Below are 19,540 nucleotides of genomic sequence, written 5' to 3' on the forward strand. Positions count from 1 at the left end.
GGAATTGATACGAAATTATTTTAAAATGTATTTATATTTTCTATTAGCCCTGACCAGAACCCTTTACAAAGGGAGAGGACACCAACTGGGTTCTGCAGGATTGTGATTTTGTAAGCTCTTATTTACTTTAATTAATTCTTCTGGAGTAATAGGGCGTTCAAGTCACTCCTTCACTTTTGATTTCCTTTCTAAGTTAGCTTTTCTTATTTGCCACATCTGAAGGGTTCACTAGTTCTTTAGATTACAGTTTTTGGTAGCATTGCTGGAAAGTTGCTAACGTATGTGGCTCCTGTGTTAGGCTAGCACACACATCCACTTTCATTGCAGCAATATATGTTGGACTTTTATTTTCCATACTTTTGCTACAAGGCAATCCAGCAATATCTCCCTTCTTAGGCACTGATTATGAGTGGATCAGTATTTTCTGCCTCCTGTGTAAAACACTGTTTGCGCAGAGGTCAGAATTGCAAGTTGGGTAGTATTAGCCTCACCCTTCATTAAATTACAGCAGGACAAACCTGCTGAAATTTATCCGAGGGAAAATGTTCAGTATTACCATACTAGGCAGTTTTGGTGTGTTTTTCATCAGCTGCAATAAATAGCAACTGGATTCCGAGAAACTCAGAACAAGGTCCTTAGTGTTTTTTCTTGATGTTGGCTAAAGGGTATTCCACGCTGTCAAAGTCAACTAGGCAAATCTGACGTGGACTGCCAGTATTTCTGCTATATTGTCTGATTCATAGTTTGCTTATGTGTGAGCTCCAGCGAGTGTAGTTTGTTCTGCAGATCCTTCTTAATCTAGCTGTTTCTGAAGTGCAAGTCCCTCTGATAACTGCCTCAAGGGAATTCCAAACCATGTCCAGGCTACATTTGCCTTTGCTGTTGAGAAGAAGGTATTCTTTAAATTGGGTGTGAGTTGGACCCCTTCATAATAGATCTCTAAAAAATCACTCTTTGAATTGAGATTGGAGTCTCTTGTCTAGTTTATCATTTCCTATCTTAATGTGCCAATGACTGGGTCACGAGCAGACAGCATCAGTACACCATGTCCCATGGTTTGTAGATGAGAGTATAAGGTATGGTCTTGGTCTGGTCTGGTGGCTCAGTGGCTAATGCATCCACTGCTGCAGGAACCTTTGTTTGATCTCATGGTCACAGTTTCAAAGCCCAGAAGGTCCACATAGCCTATCATCCCTCAGAGGTTGATAAAATGAGTACCATTGATGGGTAACACTAATCATATGTAATTCAGTGCCACAATGAACTTCTGGTGTAACATAAGCTTTAGAAAATCACTAGTCGTGTTCATCAAAATAATGTCTGTTCTTTAGTGAGCTGCCAAAATGTGTGAATAATCTATTTCCTTTGCTATTTCCACCTCCACTTATCTAGTAATCTCAGCTCAGCTAACCAACTTGCAGCCCTCCAATGAGAGTACCTCCACACCCCAGTGTTTTTACTCTGTCTTATCCCTTCCGGATTTCTAGAGCTATATTTCAGTCTCCCTCCAAAACCAGAGGTCCTATGCCTCTGTTAAGTAACTTTTGATTTGTGCTTGTAAAGAGAGACTCATGACCTTTCCTTGTTTTATACACCTCTGCTAACTATATTGACTTACCTGGTACTTTGCCATTTAACAACAACTATGCATACAGAGAAAGGCAAATATGTGGGGCAATTGGAATCCCCATTCGTCTCATATTTGGCTTATTCGAGGTAAAGTATTGTGAAGAGAAAGCATAAGAGCTATGTCTCCAGTTCTCTAAAGCAACTAAGTGTTTATTTCTTCTATCTTTGGCTGGGGGAGTTCATTCATTTCACATTAAGGGATACAATGTGATTATCCTTAGCAAGATAAGCTTGCTCAATTGCTGTCATGTTTTCTTGTTATCTATACATGGACAGAGACACAGAATCTGTCTCCAATGCCAAAAAGGGTCATTCCATAAGCGGGTGAAACTGCCAGGCCTCTCCCTCATCCCAAAACCTTTGCCATATAGCTAACAACTGATGAGTTCTCACCCTCTTTTTTTCATGGGCTATAAGTCAGGTATGCTTTTTAATGTGCCTGGAGGTCTGCTGCTCTGATAGGAAACAGCTGCAGATCTGTGAGTCCTGTCCAGTATGATGGCCTCTGAGTTGTCTAATTCAAGGAGTGTCTTGAATATTCTTTGAACATGTTCCTCAATGTCCCTGCTTCCTAATGTACCCTTTCCCTCCTGCATCCTCACAACATTATCCTGGTTGGTATTTTTGGGGTCTTTCTTGCACCCTTGAAGGATAATATTTACCCTAAATGTCAAGATTTCCAGCATCCAACAGGCCACTTCTTTTGATCAGCTGTCACTCAGCTCTTCATAGAAAACACCTGCTCTCCCAAGTCGTTCAGGGTCATGTAGTTCCTGCTTCAATTTCCAACTCAGTGATGTCCTTGAAAGAAATCCTCCATGATTTTTTTTCATAAAGGGTGCTTTAGTCTTGGTGCATTCCAACTTAAAGAATTCCTTTGCAAGTATTTTTAGGTCCAGGTATTCTCAAATCACAAGCCACATACCAAGAGAGTCTGATCTGTAGTGATCAATCTGGTGAGTGGGACCACTTACCCCTGGTTTTCCAATGCAGACTCTCTAGGATGGGGTGCCTGCAAGAATATCTTTTGCTGTACTGAGTTTGACCATCCCCTAGATCTCAGGGATTGTGCGATTTTGAGTTTCCCACCAGTTTCTTCTGTGCTTAAGCACAACATGGTGACTTGACACCTTTTTCCCTGCTCAAAACCCATGTAGGCACCTCTGTGGACTGTTAATCATATAGAAATTCATTTGCATGTAATGGTTTGTTGCCCAGAGCCTTTCAATTGGTGCACCACTTTGTGTTTCTTCAAAGGGATGGGCCCTGTAGCAGCTTAATTTGGCAAGTGGGGCCACACGTCCCCAGTTATCTGAAGAAGGCACCTTCCAGATCCACCAGTAAGGGATGCTGATTAAAATATATTTTGCTGGGTTGTGTAACTCCATACAGTTCTCAGTCACTGTGTGTTTTGGTCACCCCTCAGGTTCACACCACCTCCAGCTGCACTATCAAGGCTCAAAGCCTTGCTAACCACAAGGCCCATCATCACTCTACAATAAACCATCACTACCATGAAGTCCATCCAATCAGGGGCCCCTTAGAAACACTGTCCCCACCATGCCCTCTCCAGATGACTGCAGCCCATTGGTGCCATTTCACATCCATTTTCAATGCCTCCACCTCTTCCAAAACCTTTCCAGATGTGTGTCCATAGCTGAATAAACCCTCTGCAGACCCTTCAAAGATTGCCAATTACTGATCAATCTCCCTATCATTCCAGATGCCTCACTGAATATCTCAATGACCACCAACCCCATGACACCACTCAGTCTAGTTTCATCCCAACTAAAGCACAGAAATTGTCTGCACCACTGCCATGGATGATATCTGAATGACTCTGGACAGAGAAGACACTGTGACCTTAATCCTCCTGTACGCATAACTCATTCTGTTCCTCACAGACAAGACAACAAGTACCTGGATCCAGTTCAGTGCCTGCATAACTGATGAAGTCCAACTGTCCAAAATTAAACACCAACAAGACCGAAATAGTGACCTTCGGGAAGAGCACTTCACTGTGGGATTCCACCTGGAGGCCAACAGAATGAGGATCTGCACTCTCTCCCACCACCCACTCCAACAACTTCAGGGTGATCATCATAGACAGCAAACTAGATATGACCACCCAAGTCAATGCTACCTCATGCTACCTTACCCTGAAGCCTCCTAATCAGCATCTACAAAACCACCATGCCCACCATGGTCACAAGCAAGCTGGACTAAGGGAACACTGTCTGTTCTGGGATCAACAAAATACTCACCAGAAAGCTGCAGACCATTCAAAACTCAGTGGCCAGAATCACATAGCACCACACCTGACGGGCCTTAATTGTCTCCCCATAAACAAAGGAGCACAATTACAGCTCCTCATCTGCACTTTCAAGCCACTACATAACCCTGATCAAGCATACCTCAACAATCTCATCTGCGTCACAAACCTTCCAGACACCTCAGATTGCCTGGACTCCTGCTTGCACACACCCACGCATAAGGAAATCCAGATACGGCAGTTCAGCCTTCTCTTACATTGCTTCTAAAGCATGGAATGACCTATCACTACACTACACATAACATAAAATAACATAACATAATATTTTTCTTGCAGAGACCACCATTATTCCTCCTTAATACAGGGTTTCTTCCCTTCTCTTTGTAGAAGAGGCCAAATCTGTCCCACTATGAGTTATTTCAAGTTAGCCACTGTGCTCCACTCCTAATTATTGTGCTGGCCAACTGTCTGCCATGCATGTAATGTGTCAGTACAGATGGTGTCAATCTCTGCCACTTACCCTGGGCGCGCCATCTCAGGCCTGTGTTCAAGATTCATTTTTGCTGGTGATGCTGTGCCTTCTTTGTTTTGTCCTAGTTGATGATTCTCTCATTGTGCTTCATCCACCAGAACCCTGTGCCCATCGCTACATCAACCCAATTTCTTAGCATAGGTTCCAAGCTTCCTCCAGCCGCCTGATGAAGCAGGAAACATTGGAGGAAGAGCCTGTTTAATGTTGGTGGTGTAATGACATTTTTCCGTCTCTAACAGACACAAAAAACACAAATACACCCAGGGAGAAAAACAAAAAAGTTGAAACGTTTGGTGGATGACTGTCAAAACCGATGGTGGCTAACCGCCAAACTTTTTGTACCTTGAAGGGAATCACCGCTGGGCTAGCATTTATCTATCTATTCGACGGTTGGAGTGCCTTCGGGATGGGCATAAAGGCCTTCAAAATCCCAGTAGACACTGCTTCATTCATAAACATCTAAATCTTGCCCTTTGTGTAATGCTGCCCATGTTTACATGTCAGTGGCTTAAATCACAATACTGTTGTACTGCCAGTATTCTGTACTGAGCCTCCACTTGGGAAACCATCCCATCAGCTGCCATCCAACCATACACACATCTCTTTCATGACCCAGATTCCTGGTCTCCCCTCTCTGTGGGATCAGGTCTACTTTGTGAAAGGGCAGGATGGAGGGATGACGTTTGCATACCATTCCTCCACAGTCTTGGCCATGCTCCAGACAACTGGTTTAATGGTATCTTTGCTTGGGTCTAATTTATCAATTTAGAAAAGGTCCTATCACTTAATCAGTCATGTTGTGAACCTTGTACTAAGCAACATCTTTCCGTTTTTAGCCCCCCACCAGTGACCATATTTACTAATGTCCTTCTGTAAGATTTGATTGGGTTGGAGACCAGCCACATAATTCCAGGTACCAATATGGGTTTTCATAAGGGTTACTCTGTGATATAGAATTTAATGGCCAGGGAAAGTCATGAGTGCTGAGACAATTTTCCAATATGGCCTAATTTCATATGAATCCAGAAGCTTAGGGAGCAGTTGATGCGAAGGTTTGTTTTAATTTAGTTTGAGGCACACCAGGGAGTAGCCTGGAAATTGAAAGGGGCAATGTAGGTTGCAACCATTGAATAGAAGAGTAGAGGGAGTGAAAGGGGTTTAGGAGGAAAAGTAGTGACCTTGAAGATCTGATATTGTTGATTAAGTGAGGGAGGAGAGGATAATTTTTATGAGAATAGAAACATGGGAAACATATTGATGTAGGATACAGTAGGATTGTACCTGGGCATGGAAGAGTCAGGATTTAGCGAGCAGGGAAAATAGAACTAAATCATTGACAGTAAGATCAGGCAGGGGAGAGTTGATCAAGTAGCACAGAATGATTCCCTCCTTCCTTAACTTTTTGTTGTTCTCAACGAGCTACCTTTAATGCCACAGGTAGGCCGAAATATGGGTCTTATCACACAAACACAAACTGTACCTCACAGATGAGGCCTAACAGGCCTACAAAAGGCAAATTGTGTCTGAGGTTGCTTGTGTTCCTTTTCGGGGTGGGGGCAGCATCTATGTCTCTGGTTTGGACTACCTTGCTTAAAGAAAGATCAATAAATAATCTCATATGGTTGGTTACAATCCTGAATGACATAGTGACACGAATTCAAGCATTCCAACCATCACTTTTATTTTGTTCTCAGTGAATTGCCAAGTGGCAGGGGTACTGCGACATGTTAGCTACTTGGAACAGGACCTTCCATCACATCAAGTTATAGATATACAAACAGTGGCATTTGATTGGTGGAACGTGTGAATGGTCCCCCTACTTGTGGTATCAGAACCTCTCCTTAGGTGCCCTCTTGGTCTAATGAAAGGTGTATGCCCGAGATTATAACATTGGCTGACAGTGGGTTTTCACACTAGATGCCCACGTAGATTAAGATCACAGTATCCCACGCCAAGATGGTGACTTGGCCTCTTAATAGCAGTGTTTGTATAAGGTGGCGAGTAGGCCCAAACCTGTTACTTTCAAGCTCTTTGAGGTTCGTTCACCAAGATTGATACTGTGGTAGTCACCAAAAGCTGCCACAAAATATCCTACTTTTTCTGGTATTGCAAGAGAGTTATCATCTGGAGGGGTTCTGAAGATGCATCAAACCCTTGCAGACAATACAATCATTATCATTGGTGTGGCTTATAAAGTTTGGGTCTGTGGTTAGGCATCCGAAGGACTGTGAAACTTTTAACACTGAGGTATTTTCCGACCAGGGGCACTTGGGGCCTGGAATGTCCCATTCCAGTGTGTTTGTTGTGCCACATCTCACAGTAGACAGAGGATTGCCAATGTGATGCTTACAGATTGAAAGAAACAGGTCTGAGAGACAGAACCTGTGTCCAGTAGGAGTTCTTTGAGGCAGGTTATCATGGATAGGTAAGTGCCCTTTGCACATCACGATCACCGCTTCTGCATGCGTCCTTAGATGTGATTGAATATTTACTTGGGCTGTATTGTTCCATTAGCAGTGTCGCTGTGTCCCCTTTCCTCATGGTCTGGTGATTGTTCCTTTGAGTAGATTTGCTAGCAGCAACATTCGGTCTTCTTCTTCAAAGGGTTGAATTGTATGTGTCTCAACTCCTGGTGCAGTCTGGCTTATCTGAGGGCCCCTTCTGTAAAAGACCCACACTGCTGACTCGTGCCTGGCCATCCAGCTAATTTTGCTTGCCCTGCTCATGGAGTGAGGGGCTTATCTCCACAGTCAAACAGGCAGACCAGGTTCAGTACAGTTTGTGACGCTGACATGGAAGCTTTGTAGCTGTATAAAGTCTCATAGCAATCAGTGTTTACTAATATGATCTAAAGCATACTGATCTGGTTGGATCAAAATTTGAGAGAATCCCATCCAAACTTAGCAGAATAGGTTTACAGTTCTCAGTCTTGTTCTTGGGTTCTTGTACGAGATTAGCTATTTCACTGCAGGAAGGTGTCATGCGAAATGTGCTCATGGTCTGTTCAAAGCTAGTTTGGTACCGATTATGAGAAAGATCTTAAAATCAATGGCAATGGCTACCACAAAGTAATACTTTTTATACTCTGCATACATACCACTGTCTTATGACTTACTTATTATTAACAGGTCTCACTAGTCAGGAGGAAGGTAAATTTAGGTCCTACTGTAAAAGGGTCACTATGGTGAATAAGTTGTAATGTGTAACTGGATAATAGTTATGTTGCTTCTTAAATAGCATCTGTTTAAGCCATCTTTCACATAACAGCTTATATTTTCACAAACTAAGAATAAACACAAATCTAATGAGGGGGCTCCCTGAGCATACTGATGCTTCTATGAGGAGAGGTCGGTATAGGCGCACAGAGAGCGCCCACCTTTGATGCAGTGAGTCAGCCAGCGTTGGATTCCCAGATAAGAGACCTCTCTTTCTTTCCCTTTTTCTTTCTTTCTTCTTTCTTCTTTTTCCCATTTCTTCCCTTTCTCCCTTGGCTTTTCTTCTCCTCCTTTTCTTCTCCTTTCCATCTTACCCTCTTTTCCACCATTCCCTGCTTCCATTATGGATTACCCTCTATTGCCCCCACGTCTTACCCTCTATTTCTCTATCCTTACTGTTTCTTTTGTTTCAGCCTCCCCTCTAATCACCTTATCTGTGTAGGCTGCGTGTTTCTGTTTCTCTCTGCCTCCACTCTCGAGTAGGTCATTATGGCCATTTCTTTCCTGGACTTTGACAGATGCCCCTTTCTTTTCTTCTCTCTCTTGTTTCCCCCCCCCTGCATTCTACTCACTTGAGACCCCTCTTTTCCTTTTTTCCTTTTTGTATTTCTCCATCTACCTTCATATGGGCTCTTCCCTTCTGCCTTTTTCCTCGAACCTTAGAGTCTGACTATAAGGGGACGCTCCCTCTCCAGGATACCAGAGGCCACTAGCCTTGAGTGTTAGGGTAAGAAATTGCCTTCCCTTGCCTATTGTCCTCCACATTTCTGCGCGCATAGCTAATATTGATGCGATCGTTATTCATCAATGCAACCAGTACTCCTGCGTCTTGCATGAATTATGTCACGTTTGCTGTGGTTTGCTGTGCATTACCTCATCACTGTCATTTTTTGGTTTGTTTTTATCCCATTTACTGTAGGTCCTCCCCAGGTATTCCCTTGGTAAAGGTAGGCCCTTCCTCCACCCCATTTCGAATGTGATTATTTGTGCAGCGCTCAAGAAGCATATGCAACAGGGATCCAACGCCCTGATGAATGCCCAGAGACCCTCCATAGCTCAATTTCAAGGGCAGAAACATGTCGGCTACTTCTTTTAGATAGGTGACCTTGTGAGTCATTGCTCTCACACCGGTCCCCCAGTCCTTTTTAATCACACCACACAGAACCCTCTATTAAAATTCACCCGGGTATCTGAGTAGGTGTTTTTATTTCCCTAGCATAGCTGGATCCCTTTTCCAGAAATCAAATTAATTTACGCACTCCCTCCTGTTCTTTTAACAGTGAGGTTGAGTCCGCCCAGGTGGCACTGTCCTACCTGGGTGGGGCTAGGTGGTCATATGATGAAGCATGACACTATATAGTGTGTGAGACCACCTAGTCCGTAAAGGAATTCCCCCTCCCAGACCACACACCACACCACAGCTCACCCACATTTCACCTCTAGTTGAGGGTCACGAGTGGTCTAGTGTCACAATTGATACACTACCGACCTACTTTCGTTACAAGAACCCCGTACTCTTATTTGTGATTTAGCTTCTATGGTCCTAACTTAGCATCCCGAGCATTGTTCATAGAGGTTGTAATGCTCATCACATAGCTTAATGTACTGGAATTTCATAGGAAATAAAGTGATTTTTCCTTTGTACAATCGTTATGAGGTGAATGCTAAATAAAACCATTAAGAGGAACAGAAAATTTAACAGGAAGTTAACATTCAAGGAATTCAACAAAAAACAGTATTAAGAAAACGGAAGCATATTAATGCGGTCATATTATCCAAAGGCAACATTATATTTCCACTTACTATTTCATATGTTTTTTTCCTTGACAGAATACTCAAAGGCTGCTGCAAGACACAAGCAGGTGCTTCTTAGGAGAAATGACTGCATGAACCATTATAATACCCGCCATGGGGAGAAGGCCTACCTGGATGACTATTTTGTGAATCTTCTGCTGGTAAAGGGGCATTACAGCCTTGAGGTAAAAAAGCATGAACTTTTAACTTTTGGGCAGCAGAGAATCCACCTGCAGAACAAAACATCTGATCGCCTGGAGATCCAACCCCAGCAGGTGTTTGAGGCACTCAATGATCATAGAGTACCAAAAAAGATCCTGGTGAGCGGAGTAGCTGGGATTGGGAAAACTGTTTTTGTGCAAAAAATTCTGCATGACTTTTCGAAGACCGAGGCTTTCAATAACTTTGAATTTGTGATACATTTCACTTTCCGGGACCTCAATATGATAACCGTACCGACCACTTTGAGGCAAGTTATACTTATGAAAAATGGGCATCTTTCTAGAGCACTGGATGACATTTTTGAAAATGAAGAGAAGCTTCTCATAATTTTGGACGGCTTTGATGAGTTTAAGCACTACTCTCATATTGAAATGGATTGCTATGTCTGCGACCCAGATGAGGAAGCTGAGCTCCCTCAAATATTGGGCAGTGTACTGAATGGTGAGCTGCTCTATAACGCAACAGTCCTCGTGACTAGCCGTCCCACGGTGATCAGCCACATTCCTGTTAATTGCATTGATCGGTTTGTTGTCATAACTGGATTCTCTGTCATTGAGATAGAGTCTTACTTCCAAAAATTCTATCAGGACAAACAACAGGGCAGCAGATTGTTTGAATTTGTGAGAGAAAACCACTTCCTTTTCACTTTGTGCTACATACCTGCTTTTTGTTGGATTGTCTGCAGTGTTTTGAAGGAGAGTAGCACACTTGACATGGGGCTGCCAAAATCTATGACTGATATTTATACCCATTACCTTGTTGTGCTACTGAGCCATCACACACACAAGATTCTTCTTGATAGCTCCAAAACACTGGAATCAATTTTGTCTTTAGGGAAGCTTGCCTATGAAGGCCTTTTGCGACACAAGACACTGTTTTATCAACAGGACATGAAAAACAATCATCTTTCCACTTGTAATCTTCTACATTGTTTCCTTGACAAAACATCAGTTCAGGAACCAGAAGGCGTTGAAGATGTTTTCTCTTTTACCCATTTCACCATCCAGGAGTTCTTTGCTGCACTCTACTACTCGCTTGAGGAAGACATCTCTGACGACGTGATGGATATAGAAGTACAGAACAGGTTCTGTCTTCATTCTGGCTACTTGGATCTATTTCACCGGTTCCTTTCCGGACTTTTGTCTACCAGAAACCAGAAACTGTTATCTAAACATCTGAACCTAAGTCAAAGTACTAAATTAGAACCATATGTGTCTTGGTTGGTTGTGGAGATCACCAAATGTTCAGAAAATGGAGCATGCATATTGAATCTGTTACACTGTTTGTTTGAACAGCAGAGAAACTCTGACTTAGAAATTACTCCATCAAAGATACGCCTTAATGTAGGTGACAACACATTTTCAGTAATGGACTTCACAGTGCTGAAGTATTTCCTAGATTTAGTTGATGGTGATATTTTGGAAATAGATTTAACAGCAACCAACATCAACACAGTATTACTTAAGCAACTACAACCCTATTTTCATCGATGCCTAAAAATCTGGTAAGCATTCAAACAGTAACTCAGAATCGTATTTTTTTAATTGCTTGTGAGGTACACACCAATTACCATAATGTTTTCTATTTTCCTTGAGCACTATAAAACTACATAAGTGCACTTATATAAAAAATAAAAAAAATATGTACCTATGTGGCAAAGTCAAGTGATCCATACATTTTTGCTCTGTTTTTCAAGCTTCTGTTTGTCAGAATTGACAAGGTTTATCGCTATATCCTTTATCAAATTGCATTACTTTCAAGATGGTGTGCGTCCATCATTATACTTGGCTTTATGAGGGCCACTAGAGGCTTTCGTTAAGCTTTTTAGAGCTATAAGAAGAAGTGACTTGGAATAGCTCAATGGGATTGCTGACAAAGATTAGTTTTAGAGAGAGGTGAGCAAGTACTATGCTTTAGAAATTAAGGTTATTTCTCTCATCACAATAATGCCTCATGTTTTTGTTCATTAGTGGGACTATCAATGCAGGACACACAGTCAGGAGGCAGGCTCTGGGAACCTGCGCACCTGGCCCTTTATTAGGTCGAGCATAAGCGCACGACCTCTTGTATACTTTTAAGTATACTTCTGTGAGCTTCCAACTATTTCATTTGTTAGTTTAAGTGTCATTTAAAAATCATTGCCTGCTAGTGGTCAGTCATGCCTCTTTGTCCCTCCTTCTTCTGCGTGGGAGCAGGGACCAACTACTGTATAATTACGCTTTGTCCTGTTTATCTGTCTGCAGGGGGCTTTTTTTAACTTTGTTTCCTGCTTGTGTCCAAGACTGTAAATCAGGCTGTTATCTTGGTCACATTTGGTTGTTGTGGGCCCTCTGTGCCCTCTCTCAGCTGCCTGCCTCCTGCCCTTCCTTGGCTTGGATTTTCTTTACCGGGTGTGCCTGCCTGCAATCCCAGTGCTCACAGCAAGGACGGAGGCTTGTTTACTTAATTACTTGTTTAACTTTGAGAAGGTATTGGAGGCTTTAGATGAGTACCAGTTGCATTACACAAGGATATATTCATTTTTTGGAGGCATGGGGAGATTATGTGATATTGAGATGATGCCTTGACTCGACATGGGTCCTCGGTACCAAGTTCGGCAGCTCTAGTCATTGCACCAGACCTTCTTCTTCTTGTACCATTCTCCATCAGTTGTCTTTACTTAAACTGCATTCTGCATCAGCTGTCTTTGTCCTGCTGGTTACACGTTCACTTCTCTTTCCCTAAGTTCTGCTATTCAGGTATTGAGGGCATCCACTTTCCAGACATAGGCCCTGTTTAAAGTAAGCTGTGATGATTAGATGAGTAGCTCCCAACAGTCTGCTTTTGGCTTTGAGCTGTTAGAGAATCCCACCACTGCGAAAGTGCTTATATTGCTTTCCCAGCGTCCCTCTCACGCTAAGCATGTTTTAATTAGTCAGTAATATATGTTCATATCTACATCAAAGCATTCAGTGACATTTCACAATTTATTTACAGATCAATTTAGGTAATTTGGGTACTAATTAAATCATTTTAACCAGAAACTATTCATTTGTAAATATTGATAGTGTGAAGCTAATCAAGTATTTTGTTTCATGTGAAAAAGTAGCTGACCTTATGACATTATCTGTGTGTTTTGGTACAAATACTTTACACCTAGCGCTCTGAAGTTAAGCCTACTACTCATGCCAAGCTACCAAGGGGTTAAGCAGTAGTTAGCTGAGGGTGATTCTCTTTTACCCTGAGTAGAGTGAGGGTCCTTGCTTGGACAGGTGGTAACCTGACTGCCAACCAAAGGCCCCACTTCTAGCAATCACCAACGGGCATCAACAATAATTTGTGTCTCAAAAGAGGGCAGAGGGAATGGGTGGGACTGGCCTAATAGAACACACACAGAGAATCATAGGCAATGCAGATCACACCCCTACTCACTTCTTCCAGTAGACAACACAAGGCGGTCCTTTAGTTTGCTGACGCCTCTGGCTGGAAGTATGCATGACTCAGCCTTCAACCAGTGATGGTGCACTGGAAGCTAGGAAACTCCGCAGAGAGGCTATGAGGAACACACCAGAATGTTGATTCTATCCTCATTGCCCAAATTATGTTACAGTGTGCAAAGAAATGGAGCAGGTATGTATGCATTGAACTCATTTTCTTTTGCGTAGAGGATGAGATAACTCACCAGGAGTCACATCCCTAATGAAAAACAAAATGTTTCAGTCTGGTACTGTTGCCTCACCATACTAAAGTACTGTACCAAGTGCAGCAAGGAAGGCAGGGGTATGTTACAAGAAGAGAACAAGAGATTACAATATAACACCTACATTTGTTTATGCTTATGCTGCTTGCGGGAAGTAGCACTGATGCTGCCTCAAGCAGGAGTATCCCCAGTATTCGCACAACTAAGTGTGAAAGCTACCATTAACCTTTCTGAAACAGTAATTAGGGACAGACAAAGGGCAGGCCAGACTTAGAAACTTCTTCACGTTGAACTGTGCAGCCCCATCTCCCACTCCAACCATCTACTAAATAGGAGTACACCAGAAGAAACTAGCACCTCCTTGATCACAAAGTTAATGGTATTGCTGAAAGTAGTACTACATCCTGCTCACTTCTTTGTCTGGGTCTCCACCATCTAGGCATAGGAATTCAGGCAGTACACTTCCACTCTCTGGGAAACTTTCCTCGCCCCACCTTGTGTCAAACCACAAACAAGGGCATCCAAACTGAGTCGCACTTCACTTTTTCTAATTAATACTCTGAGCCAAACTTTAAGGGTTAAACTTCAGAAGACATCTGCTCTAGCATTTGCAGAATCTCCTTTTCAATGTTTGCATTATTTGCTCCATATACTGTCTTCCATAGCTATGATCTTGAGGGTACCGCTGCCTTTGAAGTCAACCTAAACCTCACAATATTTTCCTATGCATGGGTTCAGCCATTACTTTATGCTTCCAGATCGTGAGCTGATCAACTGTTCTTGCTGGAGAGGTGATCCAGCAGTAACCTTTCAGGCTATTAGTAGATTGCCTAATTCTAGTGCTTATTAAGGTAATTAATGTGGTACTAAACCACATGCAAGTAATGTTGTTTCTATAGTTTTTCTTGTGTGCATTCTTAAAATAGCATCCTCCATATTCTGCGGAAAATTGATTTTGCCTTAAAGCTTCCAATTGTTGCATCTTCTTTCAAATGACCCTATGCTTACTTCCCACATTGTGCATGCTTCCTCTCTCTGAGCACAGATTACACTAGTTCACATGAATGTTTGTGTTAATCCCTGATATTGTATTTTTGCAAATTGCCCACACCTCATTTCATACACCACAACATATTATTTAAAAGTCATACCTCTGTAACCTAATAATAAATAACCTCCTGTAGCTTATTGTTAATACCAATATCTATCTGCATGAATTCACATATCCCTTCTTCCACTAAAGATCATCACTAACTCCTATTAATTTAATCCACAACATAGAAAATGAAGTAAATGCATGGAATGTTTTCCTTTAGAGCACAAGACTAATCCTAGTGCTGCCTGGCATAAACCACTGTAATGCCCCTTCAATGGTAGTAAGTGCTATTAAAATGCAATTACAATACAATACAATATATAAGTTCCCTAAACCACATTATTACCTATACTATTACTTATACCATAACATTCAGCAGTCGACAGTCCATTGTAGTTCATACAGGCTACATAATTATTCCCTTGTACTGGTTGACACTTTCACACTTACATGAGATAAAACTGCTGTGGGTCATGTCCATTGCCCAGCAGTGTCCCAGTCCACAGCAATAAACCACCTATCTCTAACTGAAGAGATCTGGTGTGCTCTGGCACATTCGGCTGCCCAACAGAGGACTTTAATTCATACCATGACATCAGTTACCAACAAGCTACACAACTATGACCATTTTTTTGCATCTCTTTTTGACATCTCACAGTTGCAATCAGATATGGAATGATATTAACACAGTATATCTCTGCAGATCACTTTATTATTTCTCCCTTCAAACTATGCCTCTCTGGTCGATAAACTTTAAATAAAATATCTAAAAATTGACAACTCAGTGAAGTAACCAGCTACGTGGGCTACAATCATAACAAAATACCATAAAGAGACCTGCAGACCTGCTCACAATTGCCAACATAAAGAAAATCATAAGCTGTATGCCTCTCTTTCACACTTCTTCATACATCACACCTTCAAATGTTACTTCCTATAAAATGATAAGTACACCTTGGTGGTCATCACACATGACACAGAAATACTTTACACACAGGCTCAAACCAAATATAAAACACTTCAAACCATACACCGTACCCTGCAATGCAGGAAAGCACTTTACAACCCATATTAGAGCAGTAAGTGTAATATAAATGTTACAATATACTACAATACAATACATTCAAATGTTACCCTTACAAAAATCTTTTCAAGGCAAGCATTTGATAACCATGTCTGATCAATCTTAATGCACTCTGTCTGATGACAACAGGCCATCATTTGTCAAGTATCTTAGTGTCATGCATCTCTGTCCCCTTACAAAAGACTTAAGTTGTGTAAAAACATTTTACTCAAGATGACATATACTAAATAGATCTGTCTTCCATTAGTTGTCATCACTTGTGCTAGTAACAGGACAGGGCAATGAATGACAAAGACGTTTAGATTAAGATTTGGGTGTTGAAGACGTTCTAATCTATAGCCTATATTTCTCTATATTTCTGGGACAGCCTTCACCATCCAAATGGTCAGTAAGACCTTGAAATAGCCAGTGGCCATGAAAGGAGATAACCCAGAGTTGAGCCAGTGATCTCTTCAATTGCAAATCCTAGAGTGTAAGGCTCAGCTGCCACACAGAAAAGCTGATGAACTTTCTGAAATGTTTACCATATCAGAAGAAAGAGAATCCCAGAAGCCTGTGCAACTCTAAGACACATTGGAAATTCTTGTGGGAAGTATTACCTGTTATCCCTGGAACCCCAGAAGCCACATACTACTGCAAGCTTACTGAATTTCCAAGGGCCTCCTGTAGACTTTGGAGATGAAGTGCAGTCAGGTAGTCAATACATATTCTGGAAAGTTGCATATGATTGTAAAACTATTACAGATATATCTTTCAGTAAATATACTGTCCACACAGTGGTATTTCTAAAAGATATTCAAGTTTATTCATGATTAGAAATCCAGAACTATTCGTGACTATGGAATGCACAAAGTGCACCACCATTGCAAAGACTACAGGTCTGTGGATACTATGTACATTGTACTTAGACCTATCTATTACCTAGCTGCATTTTGGCAGCAGGTTTGTAATTCCACAAGGGGCGTTAAATTAGCCTGTGCGCAGTGTCCAGTTTTCATGTGGAATATGTGTTTGCAGTGATGCTTTGTTGAAGGAGCAAACACTGCATTAGTTGGTTGTTTGGTAGACCCACAGTAAAGAAATGTATATCATCTGGAGTATCATGCTGAGAGTCTTTAATGCAGAAATTACCTAGCTAATTTCAAGACAAATAAATCACTGGACATAATCCCTGTATTAAAGGACTGTGTTCACATTGAATTCCAATATAGACAGAATTAAATTCAGGCACTTACACATACAGGATTGGTATTGTGGTCCTGCATTGATAAGTTGTAAAATGTGCACCTTAGGGGACAGTAAGAACTATCTCCTGACTATGTAAGAGGTTATGTACGTGACTTTGTAAAATCAAACCCCTCCTGATGTTAGGAGAAAAGAGGAGAATTTATGTTAGGTTCTGAGGTAGGTGGTATTAATCAATTATTCCACTGCAATGTACGTTGACCATGTGTGAAGCTCCCCGGCCAAAAAACAATGGTTGTGGAAGACACCAATTTGTTCTCTAAGTTGGGTCACTAGGAACATTTGGGGGAATGTTGGTAGAAGGTGAATGGATGTATATGGATAGTGATATATATGTATATCACAATTCTATCATTCAAGCCAGCCCTTCTCTCCATAGGTGCTGAGTGCTCTTGCAATTGAAAAGGTAGTTCCCAGAAGGATTAGCAATATTCAAAAACAGTAGCATTTGGGTCTAAGCCAACTAGCTACTCAGATTTAAAGCTGTTGCCAAACATTTGAAAGGAAGTAGTCATTCCAAAGAGTGTCTTCCTGAAGCTGCTGTACCACTTCATGGCAAAAAGCTTCTAAAGGTGCAGTTTCACTCTGACTTCCTCAGGGAATGAAAAGCTTCTAGTCATGTACATTTGGCTTTGTAGATAGTAGCAAGAATCTGTCTCTTTTATGTAGATGCGTAGTATTAAATATGCCCTTACCCACAGTCCTTTGCTCTGGTATTACACCTCTGAGACACAAGCTGACTTGATGAAATGTTCTTCATGCAGTAGGGGTGTTAGTATGAAAATCCCTCCATTGTCCATATGACAACTTCTACTGATTATCTCATTCAATACTTTTGTTTTCTTGAGCAGGAGACCCTGTTATGAGGTTCATGAAATGGTTTAGACTCCACTGGACGGTAGGGATCTACCCAAAATCGGAGGTTGTGTGTCAGCAGATCGCAGTTCAGCTACATATGTCTGGTGCTTCACTGCAGTATGTTGACCCAGCGTTGTAGGGTGCTTTATGGGTTTAGTGGTAGACAAACATACGATTCTGCATTTCCTCCTACTCTGATGACTCTCCTCCCATTTGTTTAAGCAAGATATAGGTGCCAAAGTCTTGATGTATACCGATACCCAGTAGCAGGAAGATTTCTTTGCCTTGACTGTTCGTGCTATTCACACCATTAAAGTAAAAACTTAAAAAGGAAGCAACTGGGAATTCAGAGAGCTCACAAAAGTAGATGGCTCTGATGTTTCTGATTACAGCCAGCAAAAATAGTCACACAAACGGGACTGGCCTGCCTCATGAGTTGAATGATGAAGCCACTCATCTTAAACACCTATATAAAACCATAGGAAACTGCACATCTTGTACTTTAAGATACTTTCCATTTGTTCACAATTAAGAAAGAGCTATGGCAAAATGGTTTTATAAATGATCTGTAATTTGTTTGGGGCCCTAGACACTTACATAAATCTGCTCTCTACTGTCATTGTTGTTTGGTATTCCCATTCAATGTCAGTCAGCGTAAAAATGTGGGTATTAGACCTGATATCCTTGGTGTGGTATTCCACCAAATATTTACCTTCACCCCTACTGTTTGCTAAATTTGTTTTTGTTGGCTCTAGAGCTCTGTGAACATTACCACATCTTACCAGTGCTAAAGTGATTGTGCTCTCTCCTTCAAACTTGGTAAAATCCTACTATATCTAATATGTGTATTTAGTTTACTTACAAGTGCCTTGTAAAATGTTTTACATGCAACCAAGGCCTGTAAATGTAATGCTGCTAGTAGGCTGCAGGCACTCATTGTGCCAAATACTTAAGCAAACTTTTAAAACCTGTCTCAGGCCTGTCACTGGAGTTTCATGAACCATTGTAACAATAGATGTTACACATTGGTGGAGATTCCAAAAAAGAAAAACATAATAACACTTTTCAAATTGAAGAACACTTAAATGTATTTCTTGAACATATCAATGCAATATTAATGTAATTAGTTCTTCATTTTCAATCTGCAAGTTTGTATTTTTACATACGGACCATTACTTCCAAAATTCAATGCTGCTTCTTTAAGTGTTATTGATGTAGTACAGTAAAACTATTTTCATTCATATCAAGTGCACTAATTAGTTTTTTTGATGTTGTACAGCAGAAACGTTTTTGTGGCTTAAATTGAACTGCTGCTTCTTCAGGGCTTAATCAGATCTCCTCATGAGTTAATAAATTTGGAATATCCCTCCAAAAACTGCACATGTTCTCTTTTAGTTCCACCATCACATTAATCCTTCCAAAACAAGACAATTATAAAAAGAAGACTCTATATGCCATTTTTAAAATAAACTGTTGCTTCTTGAAAGCTTTAATCAACAATTATCTTAAAGATTGAAAATTCACCAATCCATGATACTCAATTTCAATATCTAATCTATTCTGTTGATCTTCCCGATCTCCATCACATGTTCCTCATCCCGTCAGCTGCTCCTGCAGTACAGTTTTAAACTGCCAATTTGACCTGGCAAAATAAATATTTTTGTCTGGCCCAAACCTTCCTGTCTAATCCCTATAAGTTACCCCTAAAGTTGGCCATAGTTTTACCCTACACTAATATTATTCTACAGTTCTTCGTTTCCACACAAATACATAATAGATGTGCTATTTACTTATAATGCTTCACAATATTCAGTTAAGGCCAGAATTGTTGGCATTGCCAATATTTCTTCACTGTTGTAAAGCCTGTCTCTCCCGTTGCCTGAGACTGGGTTACTTTATTACATTTAATAAGTG

General features: G+C 41.1%; 1 protein-coding gene across 1 annotated transcript in view; it reads left to right on the forward strand.

Moving 5' to 3' along the window:
• Positions 1 to 19,540, forward strand: part of LOC138290008 (NACHT, LRR and PYD domains-containing protein 12-like) — a 436,570-nt gene that overhangs the window by 210,834 nt on the left and 206,196 nt on the right. Inside the window, exon 3 of the mRNA XM_069230213.1 lies at positions 9,479 to 11,168. Within this exon, the coding sequence (XP_069086314.1) occupies positions 9,479 to 11,168 (1,690 nt within the window). The remainder of the gene's footprint in view (positions 1 to 9,478; positions 11,169 to 19,540) is intronic.

Source organism: Pleurodeles waltl, chromosome 1_1 (genome assembly GCF_031143425.1).
Source record: "Pleurodeles waltl isolate 20211129_DDA chromosome 1_1, aPleWal1.hap1.20221129, whole genome shotgun sequence".
NCBI lineage: Eukaryota > Metazoa > Chordata > Amphibia > Caudata > Salamandridae > Pleurodeles > Pleurodeles waltl.